Genomic DNA, 23,850 nt, shown 5'->3' on the forward strand with positions numbered 1-23,850 from the left:
TTGAAGCGGTTAGTGCAAAAGCTTCGCTCACCGTGGACACTTAGGGTGAAGTCCTTGGATTCTTTGCCAGCTGTATTCATGACACTGCACTGGTAGCGGGCCTTGTCCCCAAGACGGGCACTTTTTATCCTCAAAACCTGGCCCCTGTCTGTAACTTCCAGGTTGGGATCACCAAGAAACACCAACCTAACCAAACCACAACACGGTCGCTCATCTCTTAACGATTGACTGTTAAACAATGGGGCTTTGAAGCACTTACTTTCTGTCTTTGTACCAGTGGATTGTGGGAAAGGGTAGACCTTCTACCTTGCACTCCAGACTGATCTCCTGTGTGACGAAGGCTCTGATGTCGTGAGAAGACCCCGACCCTTCAATAGTCGGTGGAACTGCGGTACAAATCAAATAACCCAATTATTTGAGGTTTTAGAGCCGTTTTTAATTTACGTGGTATAAATTTCAAGTCTTGTTTTCCTGTGGGCATGAAACTGGTCCTGCAAATCCACTCAGTTTCCAGTGTGGATTCTTCTCACTGTCCTTACTCACCGAGAACGTCCACAAAAAAGTCTTTCTCCGAGCTGCCTGCGATGTTGATGGCTTGGCAGCTGTAGCTGCCTGCATCGGATGTGTCTGCTCTCAGTAATCTCAGGGTTTTTCCCATGTCGAGAATCTGGATATTGTCACTAGCAACTACCTGTCAATCAAAATAAAACAGAATTATGAAGCAAACGGACTGATAAATCTAAATTCATCAAAAAGACCAATATTCCCTCAGTATTTCAATTTATTCCCTTAGAAAATGCTCGATCGGACCTCACTTGTGTAGTAAGATGTCACTAAATTATGGGATTAGGATAATTGCTTTGATTTTCACATCTGGGGCTTGTTGGAAAACTCAGCTAACAGGAACGTTAGAGCAAAGCATTTATTAGCAATCTTCTTCAATCCAGTTTCCCTGTCATTACACCATCATCATCATTCCTTCCTCTCATCTTTAACCATGTTTGGTTCTACAAGTTGGCTGTTGTACACAAACATGAGCACACACAGGATCCTCAGTGGTTAGTCTGTCCTCTTGGACACTGTACCTCACAATTACAGATCAGGCACACTTATTTATTGAATGAAAAGGGCCTTTTATAATGTCTTATTATCATGGGGGTTGTCTCACTAGACCACTGTGAATTTCAAAGCATCATGTTCCTATTGTAATATCACTTTGAAAGAAATGATTATTTTTTTGTGCGACATGAATAAGAATTTACGCAAACTTTGACGTACGGGCGTTTCTTCCTTGTACCAGGTGATAACAGGGGTGGGACTTCCTGTGACATCACACACCAGACTTGTGGATTGGCTCAACACCAGCGACACGTTACGCGACGCTTCATTGTCCGTGAAATCTGGAGGCACTGTAGAGGTTAAACAAGTCACAAGTGGGTTTAGAGAAAAACGTATTTTATTGCACCAGTATGCAAAACCAGAAATAATCATTTTGATGGTTTTGTGAAGTGTCAGCACACAGACCCCAACTTACCGTTGACTTTGAGCTGGTACTTCCTCTCGGTAGATCCGGCATCATTGGCAGCGGCGCACGTGTACTCTCCGCTGTCCAGCGGTGAGACGGAGGACAGGAGCAGCAGCGTTCCGTCCTCCAGGATGGACACTCCAGGCTCACTCCCAGTCAGTTCCTGGCCGTTACGCAACCATCGAATCACTGGCTTAGGGAGACCTGAAGGATCCAGGAGACAGTGTGAAGCCCCTCGGATGAGGAACAGCATTTAGGTAAGCTGCCATCTTACCTTTAGCAGGGCAGGGAAACGCAATACGCTGGTTTGCAACTCTCTCTTGTAGAGGACTATTGAAGGGAGGCTCCAGCACCTCAACCACAGGAGGCACTAAAGACAGACGCGAGCAATGAGAAGTCATCAAACACTGTGAGAGCAGAAACTAATGTCGCATCAGGACCACCGACCTTGCACGAGAAGCTGAAGTCCAGCTTCATCTGTGCCTGCAGTGTTGGTGGCCGTACACGTGTAGGTCCCCTCATCATCCAGGCCCACGTCTCTCAATACCAGACTGCCATCAGCTGATACCGGATACCTCTTTCCATCCCTGGTCCAGGTCAGGGTGGGCTCTGGGACCCCCCTCGCCATACATGGAAGCTCCACAGGATGACCCACTTGTACCTTCATCACCCTGGGGCCCGGCTGAATACGTGGGGGCACTGCAGGGCAGCAGAGACCCAGAGTTACTACGGCTCATTGCCTTAAGTGATGCTGGCTATCAAACCTAAAACTCACCCAGAACACTCAGCAGGATGTATTGGGTGAGGTTTCCAGCAATATTAGAGGCGACACACACATAAAGTCCGCTGTCCGACACTTTGGTCTCCAAGATCTTCATAGAGCCTGATGGAAGCTGATGATGTCTGGGAAGAGCGCACAAACAAAAACAAGCCTGGAATAAGTTTCGGCTGAGATCTTTTCCTGCGCTTAAGGAATAAAAGCAATTTCAACAATTTTGTTGCCCAAACTACCCTGCTTCTGTTTTACCTGGGGGAGAATGGGGAGATAAGGTGCCTCTCCCTGGCCCAGCTGACGGTGGGCGGTGGGACGCTGTGGACCTCACATGGCAGGACGGCATCCTCCCCCTCAATCGCTGACATTCTGATTGGCTCTGCCGAGCTTCCAGCACCTCCGGCGTTGGATCTGGGACGCACTGCAGACACAGGCAGCAGACCAACGAGCGAGTCAGTGAAAGTGCTGAACCAAAGGCGTGGATGGTGGGTGGAATTTGGTGTGCAGCTGGTTGGTTTTTGTAGCTTCCAGTGTGACGCGGGTTTACCATAAACGGTGAGCTGGACCCTCCTGGAGGCGTGGCCAGCGGCGTTGGTCGCCATGCAGATGAACTCGCCACTCTCATGCCCAGAAGGAGAGTTGATGTAGAGGCCGCCGTCAGAATCCAGGGAGAAGTCTGGACCACCCAAATACAGCAGCTCTCCATCCTACAAAGTATATTACAACAGGGGTTTTTTAAGAGGTAAAACTTTATTGACAAAAAAAGAGTTCAGATTACACATAATGTGTTTGCTGTGATGATAAATAATAAAACTGCAGTTTAATGTATTAAGAACCATCAGGGAGTGTAAATGACGTTAGCCTTTAGTGTTTTACGAGAAAAACCCGCTGTGATCTGGCTGATATAGTAAAGACCAGCAAATTAGTATGAAGGAATCACATTTTAACAGCTGCTGAACAACTTAGCAGGGTCTCGTTTCATACGTCCCTGTAAATCTGTTCACTTTTACAGCATCACTTTTACAACGCAGAGACACAGCGTAAAAGATGGAAAAGAAGGAGGGGCCTTGCACATGCACACACTGTGTTAAGATGCACGCCGACACACAAAAGGCTCTGCTGGCCAGCGCTCAAAAGAGAAGCTGACTTCATTTTTAAGCAAAGTAAATGTCAGGGTGGAACCCTTTAGAGACACTCATGTGCCAGATGTGGCCACTGTGACGCTGTTGTAATGTAAATCCTCACCTTTGTCCAGGTGACCTCCGGGGGGGGCACTCCAATGGCCCGGCAAGGCAACGTTACGGGCGTGCCCTCTATCGTGTTGAACACCTGAGGGCCGTGCTGAATGGTGGGAATAACTGGCAACCAGATAAAGATCAAATCAATATGAAATCAATGCAAGAACCTGACTCAGTTCCCGACTAAGTCTAATGGTTGAGCCTCAAGATTTTGGTCCTCCTGTATCACAGCTTAATATGCAGCAGTCAGGAGACATCACGCTACCCTGCACTGTATGGTGGACCTATAGCTGCACCCTTATGTGATGCTAATATCAGATTAAGTCTATGGAAACTGTGTTACCATTTATGGCAAAATGATAAAAAAAAGACTAACACAACTTGCTGTCTTGGATGTCTGTTCATCTGAGAAAGACTGGGCTTAGTTCAAGAGCTGAGGTTTTTATACGCGCTCCAGATGATCCGTAATTTTATTAAATAGCGCCATGATTGATTTCAGTATTAATAGAGAACACATTTCCTCCTCAGGCTGGGCTCCATTATGCCACTGCTGCTCCTGGTTTTAATGAATCCTCACTGATAATCCTGTTTGTGGGTCTTTTTGGGCCTTCTGGAGCCACTTAGTGGGAGCAGTGAGAAATGGAAGAGGAATGTTTTTGTGTCTCATATCATCACGCAGGAATATGTTTTTAGCTACACGCAACCCACAGTACATGCACATAACTTTGCCAATGCAGGGTACAGAATGTCTCACACGTTGCTTTAGCAACATGCAGTATGCACATAAATGTTTAAAGTGGGGAGGTTGACTTAGACGTCAATGTTTTTTAGCTGGTAATTGTTTCCAAATCGCACGCAGGCAGTCTGTGACTGTTGTGTGGTAGTAAATCAGGATCAGAACCTTTTATTGCAGTGATTATTCCCAAACATTTTCCCAGACAATAGTTGGCTAGTTTCGATTGCACGTCTTCATACACTACCGTAGACGTTGAGAGTGGTGGTGTGGTTGTAGACCCCGGCGACGTTTTCAGCCAAGCAGGTGTAGTCGCCCGTATGATCCAGACGGACCCACTCGATATGAAGACTGCCGTCCCTCCGCACCGTCACATACTGGTCTGTGGTCACCTGGAAGCACAAGAGGGTTAGCTGGGGTCGCATCCTCCAAAAAAATGCCCTCAATATGTGCTCTCACCAAACCGTAGTTGTGCAACCACTGTCTCACAGGTAGTGGATTCCCTGCTAGCAGCACACATGGCAAAGTGACCTGCTGGTCCTCAATCACATTGAGCACAGATGGACTCCTCGCGATGACGGGTGACACTGAGGACGACCATGAAAAGCAGCGCTTATTTCACACTAGAAGAAGTACACTCAAGTAGTGTGCAGTACATCTGTGAGCCAAAACATGGTTACACACACAGTGCTAGGACTCTCCAGTTTGGTTTAAATTTAATGATCTGGGAACATAAGCTCACACGCAAATATAAGCTAATTTAGCTACTTTACATGAGCTTTGACACTTTGGGTGCATGTTTCTTGTGAGGGAATGGGGAAATGGGAGCAGTGGGGCAGTAATACAAGTCATTTAGATCGGTCTATGGCTTCTAACCTTTGGCCCAGATCATAAAACTCAGCGTGTTTCCACTGCAGAGAAAACGGTCAACGAGAAACAGGGAATAACAAGTTGCATATGTTTAACACACACACACACACACACACACACACACACACACACACACACACACACACACACACACACACACACACACACACACATTGAAATGGGCTAAAGAAGTCACTCACATTAGACTAAATTAGCCTTAAAAAGAGAAAGTAACAGAAACCACAAATAGATACTCAAACGAGCTATATATTCTAAAAATATACTGGACATAGAACATCAATATAAGCTGTGATTCAACATAAAAATGTATTAAAACTGATTATCGTGCATGTGCTTTTCATTCTGAGGTAAAAAAAACATTTTGACACAAATGGAGCTGTTGGAATTTGCCTCCAGAAGTGGAGGAACAGCGCGACCCACGAAAGTACTGCGATAATAATGACATGTTAGAAACAAATTACAATGAAACAACTGCCCAGTGATTACTGTCAAAAAGCTTTATGATAATCTGATGTTGCACAAAGAGAAAGATGAGAGCGGGGCATTTTCACCTACCCAGTCCAGTGACAGTGATTCTGGCCTTGGCCTCAATCTTGCCAAATTGGTTCTGAGCCTCACAGACATACACTGCCTCATCGTCCACCCACAGGTCTGATAGAAGAACAAAAACAGAACACAGTATGTGTAAACCAGAGCCGTTTACCTTTCTAATGCATGCGATTTCCAAAGAAGGCTAGACCTACGGGTGATATGTAGGCCCCCCTTGCTCTGAGCCACGCTGCCCTCTGTGCGCGGCCTTTTGAAGAGAAGACGTCCATCCTCTCTCCTCCAGGTGATCTGTGGATCAGGGTACCCTTGAGCAAGGCACCCCAGCGTCACATCAGAGCCAATGTCCAATGCTACATCTGATGGTTCCCGGGTGAACTTGGGCACCGCTGTAGGGTTCAAGGTTTGAGGATGGCAAAGGTCAAAATCCAGCTGAACTGCATTCTACAGACAATCAAACTGTCCCTCATGAACCAGGCTCTTCTCTAAGAATATGATTAGAAGACCAGGTGCCTACTTTAAATTATATTCAAGATGTTAAACTAGAAATGTTGAAAATATACTTTTCATACGTAAATTTCTATTTATATTCTTTTGTGAATTAATGCATCAGCCTTCCAGCAAATCTAAAACACAATGCTAGCAAGCTAGCCACTGCTAAATATAATTAGCACAAGTTAGCAAAAGCAGCTGTTGTTTAAAAATTATACAGTATTTACATAGTGTATTTAAATTATACAGTGTGTACAGTGGGTTGATTTTTCCCAAATATCTTTCCTGAATGTTATATGTGACAAGCTCGCCTAGCCTAGCCAACAGTCAAGTTTGGTTTCTGGATAAGAAAAAGAAACCTTTGGCTGTGTCATGAACAAGCACTCACCTCCGACATCAAGAGAGATCCTCCCTGACGAGGAGCCTGCAGCATTGACGGCCACACAGATGTAATCTCCAGCATCAACATACTGGGCCTCCTTTATGGTCAGCGTCCCTCCTAATGTGTCCACGGTCAACGTGGATGAAGAATGTAACTGAACATCACCTGCCAATTAGATGGAACACAACAACGACCTTTCATCAGCTTATTTTCTGATGCACTGCTTCATATCATCCTGGGCTTGGTTAGAACAGTTACTGGGGATACCTTTGTGCCACCAGATTTCAGGCTGGGGGGTTCCCGATGCAGCACAGGCCATCACAGCAGCTTCTCCAACGCCAACGAGAACATGACTTAATGCCACTGTCACCACAGGAGACTCTAGTGGTAGAGGACCAGAGTTAGTATGGGCAGGTTCTGCAGAACTAAAGCGACCGTATAAATCTCATGTGTGAATGTGTAACTCACCAGTGTAAGTGAGGATGGAGCTCATTGTGTCTGTCCCTGCCAGGTTGCTGGCTAGACAGTGGTACACTCCTCCATCCTTCTCCTCCATGTTTCTTATGAGCAGTGTGCCATCGGGACCCATCCGATGTCTAAAACCACAACAAAGAATTATGATAATTAAAAGAAATAATTAGAAGAAAACCACACAAAAAATCAAGAGTCTCTTACAAGATTTGGAACGCAACCTAAATGAAGATGGACAGTTTTCTGGGTTCATAACCTCTGGTCTCATGATGTAAGTGAGGAGGATTGTACCTGCTGGAAGCCTTGAGGAACATGTCATTGTGAGTCCAGACCAGACGCGGTTCAGGGTAGCCGCTCGCAGAACAGCGGATGCGGACTTCATCTCCTCGGCTGAAGGTTTGGTTCAGAGGGTTAACAGAAACCCTGGGCTCCTCTAGAGGAAAATAAGTTGAAAAAAAGGACAATCAATCAATTTATCAAACAAAATTCCATTTAATGCCCTATTTCTTCGTGTCATTTGTTGCTATGGGCGACAGCTGTTAAAAGATCTCCTGCGGTTCTCTGCTGATGCCGTTTAGGTTGATCCATTTGATCTGTCAGATACATGTAAATACAGCACATTTACCAGCATAATCCCACAGAATGAGGGGTTAGTGTTCAGTTTGGACATGAATCTGTGGACAGCCTGTTGTTCTGTGTTCAGCCCACGTGTTATAAGATGTCAGCACACTTCAAAGTAAGGCTAATAACTACGGGGCTGACCAGGGGGTAATTAGAACTCCCCCGGGGCTCGATGACAGCTGGTTTACGGAGAAAGAAATGGGGCAAAGAACAAGAAGTGCTAGGAAAAGAATAAGAAGAAAGGAAGGATCGACGGGAGGAGGAAATGACCTCATCTCTACTTCAATTATAATTTCAACTATTCCAATAATACAAATAAAAGGCTCAACTATTTGAATCAGCTCCTACTGAGGACGGTGCTGATGCACAAATACTGGATGTTTGGATTGTGTCAAAGGAGTTAAATCGCTCTCTTTGCTCTCGCTCAGCTGTTAGCAGGATTTATTTCAGTACATTTTGGCAGGAAACGGTACAAATGTGTCATTGTGTTGGGTTGCGGTTTCCTGGCCTTTCTCTGTGGCGTTGGACAGTGACTCTCGGCCAGAGTTATAGCCTCAGCTGTGCACACAGGGAACGCTGTGCTGGAGGGTCAGCCATCAATAATATTCACGCTTTCCCTCCAACATTAGGGTGATTCATGCAGAGCTGCGCCGGGTTGAACATTTCATCCACATTCTGAAGCAACTGAATTGTTTTCTGCACCAAATTTAAATGCAAAACTTTTACCTATAGCTGTTGAATGGAAGTGAAAACACGCCACATAAACGTCCAGAGAGGAAGAAACTTTGTTTTGTTCCTGTTTTTAAATGATTTTCCGGTTTATGGCATTTTTAATGGAAAACTTTGCAGACTTTGTGGAACTGTTAAACTTGGAATTTGGACTTTCAATGTCGATTTCAATGTAATTTTCCCACCTTGCACAGTCAGGTAGATCTGCCCCGAGGCCGCGCCTCCTTCGTTCATGGCGACGCACTCGTACCAGCCGGACTGCTCCGGGGTCACGGACGACAGCTGCAGCGACAGGTTGTCCAGGACGTTCACCTGTGGACCCAGGCGGGCGTCGCGGCCTCCTCTCAGCCAGGTCAGGTTGAAACTGACCGTGCTGACGACGCGGCAGGCGAGAACGGCGCGCGAGCCCGGAGACGCCGTCACGTTCCCCTCGACCGTGATGGCTGGAGGCGGCTCTGCAGTGATGAAGCAGAAATCAATTCAGTACCTTTAGTACTTTCTCTTATAAACTCAGAGTTGGATTTTAAATGCGGCACATGTTGACACTCATTAAACTAACACCATCGTAATCCCCTCTCTCACGGAAGAAATACCACACCACAGAAGTTCCGGGGTTGGGCAGAAAAGTGTCCACCACACATCATTTTTACATATTAAGACTTATAATTGTGTCATTATATTATAATACATTTATAATCGGCGGTGCGTCCAACTCAACGACAGTCCAACTCGTGCGTGTGATCACCTGAGACGTCCAAAAAGGTGCGAGCTCGTCCTGTCCCAGCGCTGCTGATAGCAATACACTCATAGGAGCCCTCATCCTTCAGAGTCACCTGAGGTATTTCCCATGATGCACTGCCAGATTCACTGGAGACAAGAGGAACAACGTTCATTTTTAAACAGAGGAATTTGGAATTTGTGCTATTCTATTTTTCATTCTTTCCTTGTTTTCTTAATTTGTGCTGACAGGTCGACAGTACGGCCGTGGACACGTCCACTTGTGTCTAACTACATTTTACTATCGTTAGCTTCCTAAAATGGTTCTTACCTGAATAGTTGATCTTCCCCCAATCGCCTGCCATTCCTGCTGAAGCGCAGGGTGAAGGGGATCAGGCTGTCGATGTGGCACCGCACAGCCCCGCTCTGTAGGTAGTAGGCAGGGGTTGTGGCTGGCATCATGGCCTTCGGGGCACCTAAAGGGGAGATTAACATCAGCAAACACTATCTAGCTACAGTCGTTTCAACATATGAAATATCGTCCCATATCCCCACTGACCAGGTTTAATGTTGGAGAATGAAACGCTGGAGGCTCTCTGGAACACAAAACCATTCGGGTCGTATCCTGTCACCCTCAGGGAGAAGGCCTCACTAGGTGGGATGAACTCAGTGATGTTCCAGAGGCCGTAGGGCTGACGATCGGGGAAATATCGGATTGGCAAAGTTTTGAGCACCTTGCCCACAACTGACACGAGCTCTAACCGGTCAACTCGAGCAGGAGGTGAAAGCCCGGTGGTGTTCAGAAGGATGTGAGTTGGAATACCTGGGGTTACGGGACACCATGTTAGGAAAAATCCAAACCAGACATCTGGCCCAGTGTCCTCACTGACCTTGAACTGGCCTACTGGAGGTCTGTCTGAAGTCAAGAGTGGGCTTTCTGGAGAATCCAGCACGGAAGTCGATGGTGCTGAGCCCTGAGATACGCACTGAATGTCGTCCCCCACTAGAGGTCTGTTACCAACAAAAGACACGGAATCATGGATGATACAGTCTTGATTCGACCAGCAATTCTGCTACTGTAGAGGGGCTGCTCAGGAATTCAGGCACAGACCATATCCAGAACTGTCAAAGTATGCATGAGTCAACTAGACCTTTATGTGCCAACCATCCCATCATGTTTAGACAGGTCTGCTTAAATAAGTAGGGGCTGAGTGTATAATATCTCCAACCTGAGCTTATAAAACATCACCAATTAAGCGATGACCCATGCAGCCCGACGTTCACACTTTAATTATAGAAATGCAGCCACTCTAATCAGACACAGGCTAATGGCCCATGTGGTCTCCATAATGTGAGCGTCTTTTGAAGCGTTGAGAGAGCCAGAGACAGTGTAATTACAAAGAAATACAGGTTGGTATGAGGTGGAAAACCCTCACCTTAGGTAAGACACACCGGGGGCATCACACATGCTGCAGCAGAGTTCGGCGAGCCTTTACAGTCCCTTTCAGTTGCTTTTAAATTCATTTGTCACTTTACTGCATTTCACAGTTCTATTGGGTACATAATTAAATTCCAGGTGGGAAGAATAATTCAACGTATTACAGAGGAGTTTGGGTCGACAGACAACAAGTTTTGAAAGGAAAGCCAGCAGAAGCCAAGACAAAGGGGATCTATCGCAGTCTTAAAGGCTAATTCTCGCCATCATGACAAACAAAAAGAGCTGTGGTCATCAAACCTGCCCTAATGGCAGCTGTGGCTCAGATGGTTGTGAATGGTGCCATAATTAGGGGAGAGGTCCTTTAAAGGTCATGCTATTACCGAAGGAAAGCCTCTGTCATTAGACCAACTCATTTCCCAGTCACACCCAGCCCAGACTGACAAGCACAGGTCTCCAATTCAGCTCAGCTGACTTTGCTTCTGTAGCTAAGGTCAGATGCTATAAAGACCTCTACCTGGGATGTTTGTTTTTTCTAATCAGTGAGGTCATCTACTATTTGATAGGGCTTGATTAGATCCTAATACGTTTTTTCTTAAACAAAACTATCAACCGTTAAACAGACAAGTAGCACAATACCTTTGACTGAATGTAGAAGTGGGATTTAACTATGGACAACCCTTGAATAGGGGGTGATGGGGTTCAGCCCACCATCAAAGCAGCACAAAAACATCCAATTATAAGCAGATTAAAGCTAATCAAATTTGTTTTCACACATAATCTCTGGCCTGGGCCTGACGTGGGATCGTCACATTAGCCCTGCAGAAAACCAACACAGCGCAAAAGCAAAATCCCCCAAGAGTTCTCCACATTTCCGTGGATCTCCTGAGAAACATCACGTCGGATGAGAGGGAGAGGTATGTTCAGTATGCCAGCCAAAGAGGTAACCATGAGCTTCTGGAAAGTGCCCCTACAGCAAATGTACAGAGGAAAACGAGGCCATTTAAGGCTCTTCAACAAATCACTCAGGTAAAAATGCTCGTCATTCCCAACATCTGGCACCAGCAGCACCAGCAGTCAAACATGAGACTTTTGTTTTTGCGTCACCTCGACCTCTTGGGATGTCAGTTTTGACCTCCTCTTGAGGTTAAAGCAAGGAACTACTTGCTGTGAGTCTGCTGCAAAGCAGGTCATGTCTACAAACCAGGAATAGAAGTAATTTGCTCAAACTCCCAGGTGAAGAATGATTTGCTTACCTTGATAGACCACATCCCGGGATGGGGGTCCTTGATGTTAAAAACTTTGGCCGAGTTGGGAATGTGGAGGAGCTCCGTCAGGCCGTCGCTCTTCCCAACAGGCTTCCCTGGAGGGCAAACACGAGGAGGAAAAACAGAATTTAGGGCATTAATGGCAGCACTTGTTATGCTTCATTGATGATTGCAGGGCCGGGGTTCAGTTGCAGGTGGTCCAGAAGTCTATAACATCTGGAGAGATCACCGGATCCATCACAGAGTACCCACATCATCCACTCATAAATCACAGCAATAAGTGTCCAATCAGCCTGGAATGGAAGCCCATTTACCCCACGTGTGGATGGAAATTCTTTTCTTACCCTGTGGATTTCTTATTTCAATGTGAGGTGCTGGCCCACTCAGGGACACAGTGACTTCCTTGAGGCTGGGGTCAAAGGGCAACTGCCAAGTGTTGCTGACCCCACTGACGTGGTCGGTGGACAGCAGGTGAACCTTGGACGACTGCACGGCCTCCTCCACCCACTTCAGAACCTACAGCAAAGAAATATAAAGAATGCAGGAATCACGGATCATTTCTGCTGCAGGAACCATCCTGTTGGATCCTGTGGTACCCGGATTACAGGCCTGATAAGATTTATGTCTTACATGTAATAACAATGGTAAAGGAAGTCAACTTATTAATTTATTGAAGCTGTTTATTATCCTGCACAGTCACATAGACACAGCCCTCGGCTGCATACGAGACTCTTCACATCACATGTGCAGGGCTTTCGTCTGAAACATTCTCACGTTCCCCGTGTCTTAACCCCGCTACCCCTGCTTCTCTGAGAACTCTTGTTGGACACTGAGAGCCTAGATAATAAGAGCTTTACTCTGTTTAAAATTATTTCACTTTTAGTAACAAGAGCCACAAAGTAACAAAATGCCGCGACCAACCGCTGTGTTTAAAATCCAGCTATTTTTGTTAAAAATGGCGGTAATTTCCACAATCGTAACAAAATCAGGGCACAGAAGAGAAAATAGAATTTCAAAACAGTTGTTTTTTAAATTTTATTTTACTGAAAGCTACAGATCTCTCTCACATTGATGCGAGCCAGGTTCTCAACTTTACACAATCTGGAGTGAAAACCTGTAAGAAACTCAGAATTTACTCACCTCATTGACCTGTTTCTTGTCCAGGTGGAAGACCTGTCCTGAACTAGTGGAGGCGATCTCCTCATACGCCTTATAACCACTGTGAGTCCTGTCGTCACAGTCGCCTGTGAGCACAAACACCACCTGTACACACGCACAAAGAGTGAGGGAGACAACTTCCTCCGAATTTATGTCCATTTCATGGGACATTAAAATTACCTGTGACTGTTTCTGCTGAATGAGCTGCAGAACCTCGTGGGTCAGTTTGTAGTCTTTAGAACGGGCGTCTGTAAAGACATAAATGAAGGACCCCGGCAAGGAGATCTCCAACGCAATCTTAATTGCACCAATGCTCATCTCTGGACAGTCGCCTCCACCCTGGGAACCAGTGAGATCATGAGCAAACATTTGATCATTAACTAATACCTGTCAATTAAGCATGAGTGGTTATTATTGTGTTATTAATATTTAACAAACGTCAATAGTTCGGGTTCCCGGAATGTAGCCCAAAAACAGCAGAAAAGGCAAAAAAACCTTCATTTATAAGTTCATAAGGTCTCCTGACAAATGTCCTCGGCAGCATTCCAACACACACACACACACACACACACACACACACACACACACACACACACACACACACACACACACACTGACTGTTTGAGAAGTTTAATACTGATATAATACATCGACCTCAGAGTAACATCTGGAATGAAGTGACTAATGATTTTGGGCCATGGAGGGCAGAAGGTGAAGAGACGAGAGTCTTCTGTCTGTCCCGGACACCACGTCTCCCCTTTGGCCACAAAAGTCAGTCTCCAGTTTCCTGATTGCCATCAACACAAACCCGATAACCCCCCGGTGCACTTTTGTTCTTCTGCCTTCAAATATGTGGTCATCCCGAACGTTCTCACAAACGTTCATGCCAGAACAAAACTAACACCGTGACAACTGTGCTGAGTTTGTTTTCCATGAAAACTATCCAAAGTGTGCAGGTGAAGAGGGAAGAATGAGAGAGAAAAGACAGACTCAAGAACGAAGCAGCAAGCGAAAAGAAACAGGATATCTTCGGCGCTACACCCAACACGCTCGCAGAGCAGATTAACCACGGCCCGTGCCAAAGATGCACAGGCTCGTGCCAAGTTCTTTTCTTCAAAGCGGAGACCTCCGATTGTCCCTGTGTGACGGTCCGTCTCCCTGTCAGACTCACACATGGACGCTGTGGTCTGCTCTTTCAACAGAAACCAAAAGAAAAACAGGATGTTTGCACAACTTCCTTCCTTTTATCCAAGAGATGACACAAAAATTTGATTCTGGCAGACTGTTGATCATTTTTCAAGGGCCTGTATGTTGTTGTTTACTCATTGTCCACTTGGAAAATAAGCACAGGCTTAAGATTGTCTATTTGTCTGTTTGCTGGGTCATCAGATGGATGCAGCTGAGCATTAGAACTCCCAAGTGCTTGAGTTTGGTCTTCATCAGCTACCAATAATTCCTTCCAGACGTCTGGTGCGACCAGAGTCTGCGAGTTTCATTAAAGCCATGTGACCTTATGACACCGTGGAAGCATCCACTGACACGGCTGGATCATTGGTAATGACGTGACCTTTGCACTCACCTGAACATACAGCTCCCTCAGCTCATACTGGAATTTCTTGGGGTCTGTGGTGATTGTCACAGGTCCAATTTCTGCAAAAACACAAGGGAGATGCAGCAAACGCTGCACTCAATAATGTTGCACATCCAACAGATTATTGATTTATTCAAGCTACTTTTATTACTGTTTGATTGATGCTGTCGATTAGGTGTTACTTAGTTTATGTAAACTTGTCAGTATAGTGCCTGTTTGTTTTATGCTGATTGCCTCCCCTCCCCTCCCCTCCCCTCCCCTCCTCTCCTCAGCTCCTCTCCTCTCCTCTCCTCTCCTCTCCTCTCCTCCTCTCCTCTCCTCAGCTCCTCTCCTCTCCTCTCCACCCCTCAGCTCCTCTCCTCTCCTCTCCTCTCCCCTCCCCTCCCCCCCTCTCCTCCCCTCCCCTCCCCTCCCCTCCTCTCCTCTCCCCTCCTCTCTCCTCTCCCCTCCTCTCCTCTCCTCCTCTCCTCTCCTCTCCTCTCCTCTCCTCTCCTCTCCTCTCCTCCTCTTCTCCTCCTCTCCTCTCCTCTCTCCTCTCCTCTCCTCCTCCTCTCTCTCCTCTCCTCTCCTCCTCCTCTCCTCTCCTCTCCTCTCCTCTCCTCTCCTCTCCCCTCCCCTCCCCTCCTCTGCAGGTGAGACGTACAGCAGCTTCAGACCGTCGATGTCAACTCTGAACTAACTTTGCTGAGTTTCTCCTCTGTGGTTTGCCCACGTCTGTAACATTCAAAAGTCAATATTAACTAAGAGGTAAAACCATCTGATTGAACTCAGAAAACATCCCAGCACCGCTGTTTACTTTGTTGTGTGTGTTAATGAGCTCCTAAAGCCTTCTCCAGCCCACGGTGTGTCTTCAGCCCCCCAGTCGTGACACACAAAGACACGACTGGGGGTTTGAACAGCAATAGCTTCTTTGTGTTTCACCAAAGTCTTTAACTTCGTCATAACTCATAAGTTAAAAGGAACAAAATGGGAAATCCTAAATCTCACATTTTGTCAAACGTCCTCTTAAAATAGATTCATAATCGCTACAATAACACACAAAAAAGCCTGGTTCTAAGTGACCCTTACTTTTTCATACTTACAACTCCCCAGGGCGGAGGAGATGGAGCAGTCAGAGACACTTCATAAAAGTAACATGGAAAAGCGACGGGCTTTTCTGAACGGAACACCGATCACAAGCCAAACCTTTCACAGACGGAAAAGCTGACATCCTTTTTCTTATGCGAGACGTTCCCATGGCTACTGTGAGGATTCCGCAGACTACTTTTGACTTTGGTGCCACGAACCACAGCCGTGATCACTGCACCAGCACTGGAAAACTAGAGCTAATATTCCCGACTTCAATCAATATGAGAGGCTCATTGATCAAAAATTCTATGTTCTCTGAACCCGACATCCATAAATGTCAGCTCGTGTTATTTTCTTCTTAAATACACCTACGCACATGTAGATCTGGAATCAAGCAACATAAAATGTAGCTTTCACAGACCAAACCAGACAAAATCCCTTTTTATTAAACATTTATGCAGGTTGTGCCACCTGATGAATGTGAACACAAATGCCTCAACCTTGATCTTCCTACAACTACAAAGAGAACCGTGACAATATCTGCAAATCACGTGTGGGCTTAAATCAGGTGGGAGAGTGACAGAGTACAGTTCCCTTTACTGACACGGATCCTGAAAGTCAATTGCTTGGAATCACACACTCACTGTACAGGACACCACGGAATTCCATGGCCATGTAGAGAGGGCTAATCTTGGAAAAAGCAGAGCTGCTGCATATCAAACAGTTTCTCTGGCTGAGTGATCAGTCAGATCAAAACTTTTAAGCCTTTTTTCAGCTGATTCTAACAGGTTACACAACGCTGGCGCGGTCAACAACAAGAATCCGTCATTCCGCTGACTCAGGCCAGCGTCAGGCCAGGAGGAGTGTGCCTGTTACCCTGACGATGGCACAATTCACTTAATCAATGCCAGACACATGTCGAACAGCCAGTAATGTGTCTTAGGGGGTCGCCAAGTCCTCAGAAACATGCAACATATTCTACATGAGCAGAAAAAGGGCGCAGATCCCAATACTGAAGATTTGATTCCGCTTCCTTTGTTAGATTTGCAGGAAAACCATCATTTAACCAGGTTACGATCAGACTCAAAAGGGGGAAGCTGAACAAAGAGAAGTAGTTATAGAACTCCTTTTAAATATGCACTGATGTTTAAGATTATTAAGCACATGTCAACACAAAATCGTTCTTTCCTGCCTTTTATTCCAAGCTTCTCCCCTTTTGAACTCTTCTCTACATTTTCCGTTTGGACGCTCTCACTGTCTCCGTCTTTCCGCAATTATATATTTTCCCCCTCTTTTCTTCGTGATTTGGTCTTTGAGCTGATGTTTGACTTCAGCAGCTGCAGCCAGGAGTGACAGAGACGATATGAGGCTGATTAGAAAAGGCCCAAAGATCACACGCGCACAGAGCGAAAAGGGTCCAACGCAAACGTGCAATTCCTCCCAGATTCACGTCCCCATCACATGGACATCTGAAAGCCGACCGGATCATGAATCTTACACGATAACTCGTGGCTGCTGCAGAACACAGGCGATGTGTCCCGGGAGCAAGCCAATTTGTGTGGGCAAATTTATGACTGCCATTTATGGGGGAACAGGGGACATATGTGTGGTTCTGTGATGCAACATTCATGCAAGCACAAGAACGCAGCAGCTGTAGGTGATGATTTAAAAAGGTTCAATGTGTCTGTCAACATGGGCTCTTACTGACCACGGTCTTTGTAAACACTGTCATGAAGTCATAAATGCATGATGGGAGGGAGCTTAAGGAGCTGAATGATGAGTTCAGCTTGTTGTGGCACAGGTTTTCAAAGTTCCATTAACTGGGTTTGGTAGAAAGAAAAGACCTTTTCTTCGGGATCCGCATAAATATCATCACATGGTGGCAATTAAAGTTCCTCACTAACATCTAGACACAAGAATTTGGTTCGAGTCAATGCGTGAAGTTCTACAAAGAAGGGGATGAAAGAGGGAGCGTGCTGAAGAACGTGATGTGTGTGTGTGTTTGGGGGGGTGCATACACTGAAAAACACCCACGGGAGGAGAAAGAGAGGCAAGATGGAAGTTCAGGCTCACTCTCAAACCAAATGATGCTGGGATGGATGTTAAATTCTGGCGTATCTGATGTAAGTTGACCCTGACTGACCTCATCAGTGGTTTTCAAGGTAATGACCACAAAATGGTCTCGACCTGCTCAACGCTCTGATCGGAACCTCACTCAAATAATTCTTTTTGACGTTCTTGAACGCCACCAATCAAACGTTCTACAGGACGTTCATTTTCTAAAAACTCAAAGAATGTGTCCGAGCGCGAAATATATGTCTTTATTTACGAGCTGCGTGTCAAAGACGTGTTGCCAGGACCGCCCGCCTTCATCTCAACATGTCAAATCGCAATTTTTTTCACTTTTTCTGTACCGAGTGATTGTTGCTTTTCTGGGTTTAATAAATCACTGGAAGCTCTAAAGCACCTGGGAAAAATGTAAAGAAGAATCCATAGATCCTTCTAACATCTTTGCAACAACCCACTAAACTGACTCTGACCCCTTGTGGGTTATGAAACATCTACACTACATTACCCATAATGCATCAGGTAATTATTATTTTATAGATGCAGGAAGCTGTAAATGTAAACAAAAAACAAAACAAATCTGGGGTTAAGTGAGGCATCAGTGGCTTCAGAAAACTGCTCTAAGTAGCAAACATAGACTAGACGTGGTTTTAATGGCGTAAATTAAAAAGCCACAACTTATTAGTCCCCGCTGACTATGGCCATTATTGCCATAAAACCTAGGACTATAACATTGTACTCTAAAACTGAAAAAAAACAAAGAAGAGACAATGCAGTGCCTTCACATAAACAGTCATAGCCCCAATATTAAAACCACAAAATTGCAACGCTCGTGATGACTAAGCATTTTATGACTGAAGTATAGTTCGTCTTGGTTTGTTTTACTGGTGTTACTGGGGAAATTCAAAATTTATACACCGAAGCAGACGGAAGAACTGTGCCGACCACACACACAGTTTCTCGTGGCACTGGTTTCCTTGCAGCCTGCAGAGTTGAGTCTTTGTGTTGTGAAAAGTCCAACGTTCAGAGACAGGAGAGCAGGATTTTCACAAGAAGTCCGGATTATAAAAACTACACCTGTGGAATTTTAGAATTCTGCAACAGCATAGAAAATAATGGAAAACACAGGTACTGTATATAAACCTTTAAGATAGCAGACCCATAGGATCCAGAGGACAAAGGTCCCTGACCTCCTGACCTTCAGGCCTGTAATTCAGATTCCCTGAACACTTGTCTGCTTCAGACACGTATAAAACCCCACAGACCTCCATGTCAATCTCAGTTAGCTTCCATGTCTGTTCCTGGCCTTTGTTCCTGGGTTTATGCCCTTCCCAATGCAGACACGGGCATTTTAAATCCACGCTGCTTTAGCTGCTGATTTGGCCTCAGTGAGAGGAATATATGTGGCTCATTAGCAGCTAAACGATTCACTGTGTTCACCAGCTAGTTCTGAGCTCGGTTTCATTTTGGGTTAGGAAGTTAGCGTGCTGTAGGGTTTAAAGCATTGTTGTGGAAAACAGCTGTCACCGGAGGTATGAAAACATGCTTCTTCAAAGTGTTGGGAGGATTCGACTAAAAGAAAGGAAAGTTAAGAGATGCTTAAAGGAGTTTTGGAGATGTGCAGGAACATGCAGCACCTCTATCTGTCATTGTAGCATCTAAAAAAAGTCCAAGGTGTAATATTCAAATCAAACTATGTCAAATAAATCTGGTAAATGTCTTAATAATCTCCAAAGCCCTATCAATAGAATTTCAATTGAAACCCTGATTACAGCAAAGGAAGTGAGGCAGAAATTCTGAGGATGCGACACAATAATGCATTTATGACTGCAGCTTGTATAGTTGGCAGCTGGAAAATGTTGGGGCTGATTGCAGGGCACGTGATCGCGCACGTGTGGTTTGGTGCCCAAACATTTGTTGTAGGAGCAATAAAGAGGGGGTCATTATTTTTTGTAGGACGCTAGACATCGTTTTTATAATGTGCCATGTGACGAAAATTGTGTAATTGCACTGTTGTGCCGCTCGCCTACAGCTCACCAACAACACTGAAGCGCTGTTACCAAAGTCACCTGACCTCAGCACAAGATCAGCGGCGTGGCTGCGACCGGCTGCTTACATTGTGGACACATGGAAAGAATTAGTGCAAGGTCAGGTAAACTACCGGTCCCAGCGAGGGAGAAACACATGTAGCAAGCGCAGATAAACATACAGAAGGAGACCTTCAGATCCCTACGTGATGCGACGGCACTTCAAAAGCAGGGCTGCTTAACTCGATGCATCTCCACCCGCAACTGGGAGGCAGGAAAATAAATAACACGACTGTGGGTAAAACCTGTAGATCGCAGCGCGAGCGCATGTTTATCGAGGGTCGGTGGGAATGAGAAATGTCGGCCCTTAACAATTTAGACAACAGTGCTGTTACGGATGAAGTGGTTGGACATTCATTTTATCGGGCTCTCAGACAGACGGAGAAACAAAAATACACCCCAACAAAAGGTCACGAGGATGCCCAGACGGCGACAGCAGTGAGGCCACAGGCGCAGGGACCCCCGGGAAAACCAATCCCCAGCCTGGAGCAAAACACACCTGACGAATGGCTCCTTGATCGGGTCGTTGGGAATTGATTCAGGTCCACTGACGCACCCAGGGGTCAACCGCCCGTGACTACCGACACCCTTCCAGCCGTGTTTAGCTTTAAAGCTGCGATACATAAATTAGCAGACAGGATTAAAGTGTGCCGGGAAGCAGCCCTCAGGTATGCGCTGCCTTCCAAGATGAAAGGGGGGGGTTTCAGCCTCCGAGCACCTTTTTTAAAGTTAAGTAGACTTGAAACTGATGCCTGAAGACCTCGGGGCGCTTTGGGGCGATTGCCTGCCGTCCTATCAATTAAAGGTCATTTTGATATTTTAGGACAGGCCAATTAGAACGTGAGACACACAGGCACATTGTAGTCTGCCACACGCCTCTCTCCTCCTCTAATTCTACCCCCCCCCCAAACCCCCCCTCCACCTCTCTTTTGGCATTCTTGCCTAATAGCATCATTATCGACTTTGTCCGGCTAAACGCAGGCTCCTTGTAATCTGGGCGCAGGCGGGGCCACTCAGACAAAACACTGGCCTGGAAAGAGAGAAACAAAGGGAGACGCTGGAAAGCAGCTCTGAACACCAACAAAGGGAGCTATGAGAGGAGTTCCTTTGATCACGCACAGGAGGTCCAGGCTTCTGCCGTCATCTCCTCTCATCACCTCAGCCGGCGATCCTCTCCGGCTCCCTCTAACTAAGCAGTTAAGACGAGGTGGACAAGGTGCACCTAGCTAACGATTCAAAGGGTCTCCTTCAAGGACTTTATTTGGGTCGGCTGAGTTTTGGAGCTTTTGAAGGCTGTTTTTAACAGATGCTTTAATGTATTTTGAATGCACCAGAATGTCTGAAGTGCAATAAAAGACGGCAAACTGCTGGCTATGCTACAGATTCACTGGTGGCACCTCGGCAGAGGCAAAGTTCCTCAAGAGAATGCTTTAATTTCCCATTCTGGATTGTTTATTTGTTCATTGTGCTGGAGATTGAAAATAGCAGAAGCAAAATGGCTACAGTTTTAAAGTAGACAACCGTTGATGGTTATGCTAACTTTGCTTTGCTTTAAGGTAAAAGATTAAAGACATTCAGGCCCAGCGGGGTTATTGTTCTGCCTTCATTCTGAGCTGAACCATAACCGAGGGTGTGAAGTTGCTCCGTTCTCTCCAACACATCCCAGCTTCAGCCAATTAAACACACGCTGATGAGACACACAAGCACGGGCTCACGTGGCTGAATCGTATTTACAAGGCAAAGCGTGTGCACGAACCCACGTCATCACTGCTCGATGGGGGCGAGGCGGGCAGCGAAAACCGAAGTGTGGACACGCAGATGCCCCTGAGAGAACATTCTCCCACACGTTGCAGATAGTTTCTGTGTTTGGTGGACATATGTGTTAAGTTGGGCCAGGAAGGGCCCAACTTTGGAGAATGATTGTGATGTGAATGAAGTTTATTTGGTTGTAAACACACAGCTGATAGTTGCCTGAGTCTGGTCTGGCTGCCATACACACCCCTTGGACATGTGGTGTGGGTGGACAGCTGCCATGCGTCAGGGTTGGGGTTAGAGAGACGTTAGTGGTCAGATTGAAGGGTTAGGGTCCACCCTGCACCCGGGGGTATAAAACGATAACAGGGAAGCCACAACTCGCCCCCCATCCTTCCCAGAGTGTGTTTGGACTAGTGCTACAAACCCCCCATGCCTCAGTAAAATGGCTTGTGAAGTATCCTTCTTTCTTTCTCTCCCTGCAGGATGGAGGAAGGTGGGGGGGCTTCCTGACGGATCTTCCCACACGAGCATGGCCCCCATATCCAGGCATCCTCCTGACACTCTCACTCTGCACACAAGCTGTGTCAGGAGCGCCAGCCTCCCACCCCAAAGGAGCCAAATCAAATAAGAGAGAGGGAGGAAGCATGGCCGAAGCAAAGCGACCCGACATAAAGGCTCTTGTGAAAATAAAACCGATCCTCTCGGAGGGTCTGGAAAACACACACAAAAAAAATATGGGGGGGAAACGGAACCAGGGCAGAACAACATTTGTGGAAATGTTCAGCTGCCACTGCTCGCAGTGTGCTGTGCTAATCATTCCTCTATCCCCCCGGGGGGGTTGGAGAACACATTCTGACATCCTCGTAAACATTTTAAGAAGCAAACGAACGTCACTTGCTGGTGAGGGACCAACGTAAGGGCTTTTGCAGAGTTCGTAAAAGAGACTTTCTGAATGGAGCCACCTTCGGTCGACCGGGGAGAAGAATCCTGTGATTCCCTGAGCTCAAACACTGTCCGGGGATCAAACAATTAGTCCCAGACACCCCTCTGACACCTCGTTTCTGCTCTCGCTCGCTTCAGGTTGCTGCCGCTATAAAAGCTGTCGTGACCACATTTTTGGTCACATTACAGACCTGAAGTGACTGAATATAAGAAATAAGAAAAGGATTGAAGCACTTGTCTTTTATTGCTGCAGCTTGTTCTCTCTTCCTGCTGTTGACGGAGCCTTTTTACAGGTGTTAAAAATCAGGAACACATGGATCTGTGACATGGCGTGACGCCACCCGTTTAACTTTTGCAAGCAGGCCAGTGAAGCATCAGGTCTCCTCTGGACGGCTGATTTGGCAATAATGCAAAACCATGATAAAGGTGGCACCATGGTCGTAATAATGTTCTGTACATTCTAATACTCTGGCTTTTGAGAAGCGCCCGGGCTGAGGGCGCCGGCGCTCCAGTGTTGTCTTATAAGATGAATTGTCTGGGGCTTAAGCTCCGAATGAGAGAGCACCACGGGGGTGATGATAATCATCATCCTGCCCTGCAAACCTGAAGCCTCGCACTAACCCTGGCGGAATGCTAATGATAGTGACCGCCTGGATGAACATCTGTGTGGGAGACAGAAACTCCAAAAGTCCCTCCTCTGGAGGTGTGAGGGGCATTAGGCATTCAGAGGGTGGACTGTGAGCAAACTATTAGATTTCTCACGTTTCTGTTCACCTTTGTTGTCACAGCAAAAGTAAACTAAAGAATTAATAATAAAAAAAGAGGTTTCCTGCATTAATGGTGTGTGTGTGTGAGAGTGTGTGTGTTTTTATTATTACCTGGATCATGAAAAGGCACCAAGGCGAAGTTATACAAAGGTTTCTTCGGTCTGCTCAGGGATGTTTCCAGTATCTTGGATGCGCCCTCGATGACCTGCACCAGGTCGTCGTACATGGAGCCGGTCACGTCAAAGACGAACGCCAAAGTAGATGCCCCCTCCGGGATCTCCTCTTTTGTGGCAGCCGGGGCCTCCGCGTCTTGCCCGGCGCAAAAAGCCACTGACAGGATAAGGTACAGCCACAGAAATCTGCAGCCCATCTCAGAGCTTAGAAGCCTCACCGCAAAAGTTCTTGTTCTGGGCAGTCGGAACGTCAGCGTGTGTCCCGGTTGAACGCAGGACACATTGGGCTCTCGGAAACGGGCCTAGGTCTGCGCTGATGCCTTTGGGTTCTTGGGCACCTTCTGTTGCAGCCTCTCACCCCGCTGTGAACCAAAGGCGTGCAGCTGCAAGTCAGCAGTGCCTGTTGTCTGCAGAGTCAGGAG

The 23,850-nt window shown here is 46.3% G+C and overlaps 1 protein-coding gene across 2 annotated transcripts in view; it reads right to left on the minus strand.

Moving 5' to 3' along the window:
- hmcn1 (hemicentin 1) overlaps positions 1–23,850 on the minus strand; it is a 47,546-nt gene extending 23,696 nt beyond the window's left edge. For both annotated transcript variants that reach the window (XM_057037840.1, XM_057037839.1), the window contains exons 1-30: positions 23,367–23,850; positions 14,558–14,628; positions 13,159–13,317; positions 12,961–13,083; positions 12,165–12,336; positions 11,809–11,915; positions 10,008–10,128; positions 9,677–9,940; positions 9,449–9,593; positions 9,146–9,267; positions 8,586–8,855; positions 7,342–7,483; positions 7,048–7,175; positions 6,847–6,960; positions 6,586–6,744; positions 5,903–6,094; positions 5,715–5,810; positions 4,728–4,855; positions 4,516–4,660; positions 3,543–3,655; positions 2,845–3,004; positions 2,553–2,718; positions 2,301–2,428; positions 1,973–2,224; positions 1,800–1,895; positions 1,535–1,729; positions 1,279–1,409; positions 544–691; positions 260–386; positions 32–186 (exon numbers count right to left, since the gene is read on the minus strand). In XM_057037840.1, coding sequence (XP_056893820.1) covers positions 32–186; positions 260–386; positions 544–691; positions 1,279–1,409; positions 1,535–1,729; positions 1,800–1,895; positions 1,973–2,224; positions 2,301–2,428; positions 2,553–2,718; positions 2,845–3,004; positions 3,543–3,655; positions 4,516–4,660; positions 4,728–4,855; positions 5,715–5,810; positions 5,903–6,094; positions 6,586–6,744; positions 6,847–6,960; positions 7,048–7,175; positions 7,342–7,483; positions 8,586–8,855; positions 9,146–9,267; positions 9,449–9,593; positions 9,677–9,940; positions 10,008–10,128; positions 11,809–11,915; positions 12,165–12,336; positions 12,961–13,083; positions 13,159–13,317; positions 14,558–14,628; positions 23,367–23,625 — 4,588 coding nt within the window. In that variant the 5' untranslated portion in view covers positions 23,626–23,850. The remainder of the gene's footprint in view (positions 1–31; positions 187–259; positions 387–543; positions 692–1,278; positions 1,410–1,534; positions 1,730–1,799; positions 1,896–1,972; positions 2,225–2,300; positions 2,429–2,552; positions 2,719–2,844; positions 3,005–3,542; positions 3,656–4,515; positions 4,661–4,727; positions 4,856–5,714; positions 5,811–5,902; positions 6,095–6,585; positions 6,745–6,846; positions 6,961–7,047; positions 7,176–7,341; positions 7,484–8,585; positions 8,856–9,145; positions 9,268–9,448; positions 9,594–9,676; positions 9,941–10,007; positions 10,129–11,808; positions 11,916–12,164; positions 12,337–12,960; positions 13,084–13,158; positions 13,318–14,557; positions 14,629–23,366) is intronic.

The sequence above is a fragment of the Takifugu flavidus genome, chromosome 7, assembly GCF_003711565.1.
Source record: "Takifugu flavidus isolate HTHZ2018 chromosome 7, ASM371156v2, whole genome shotgun sequence".
Lineage (NCBI taxonomy): Eukaryota > Metazoa > Chordata > Actinopteri > Tetraodontiformes > Tetraodontidae > Takifugu > Takifugu flavidus.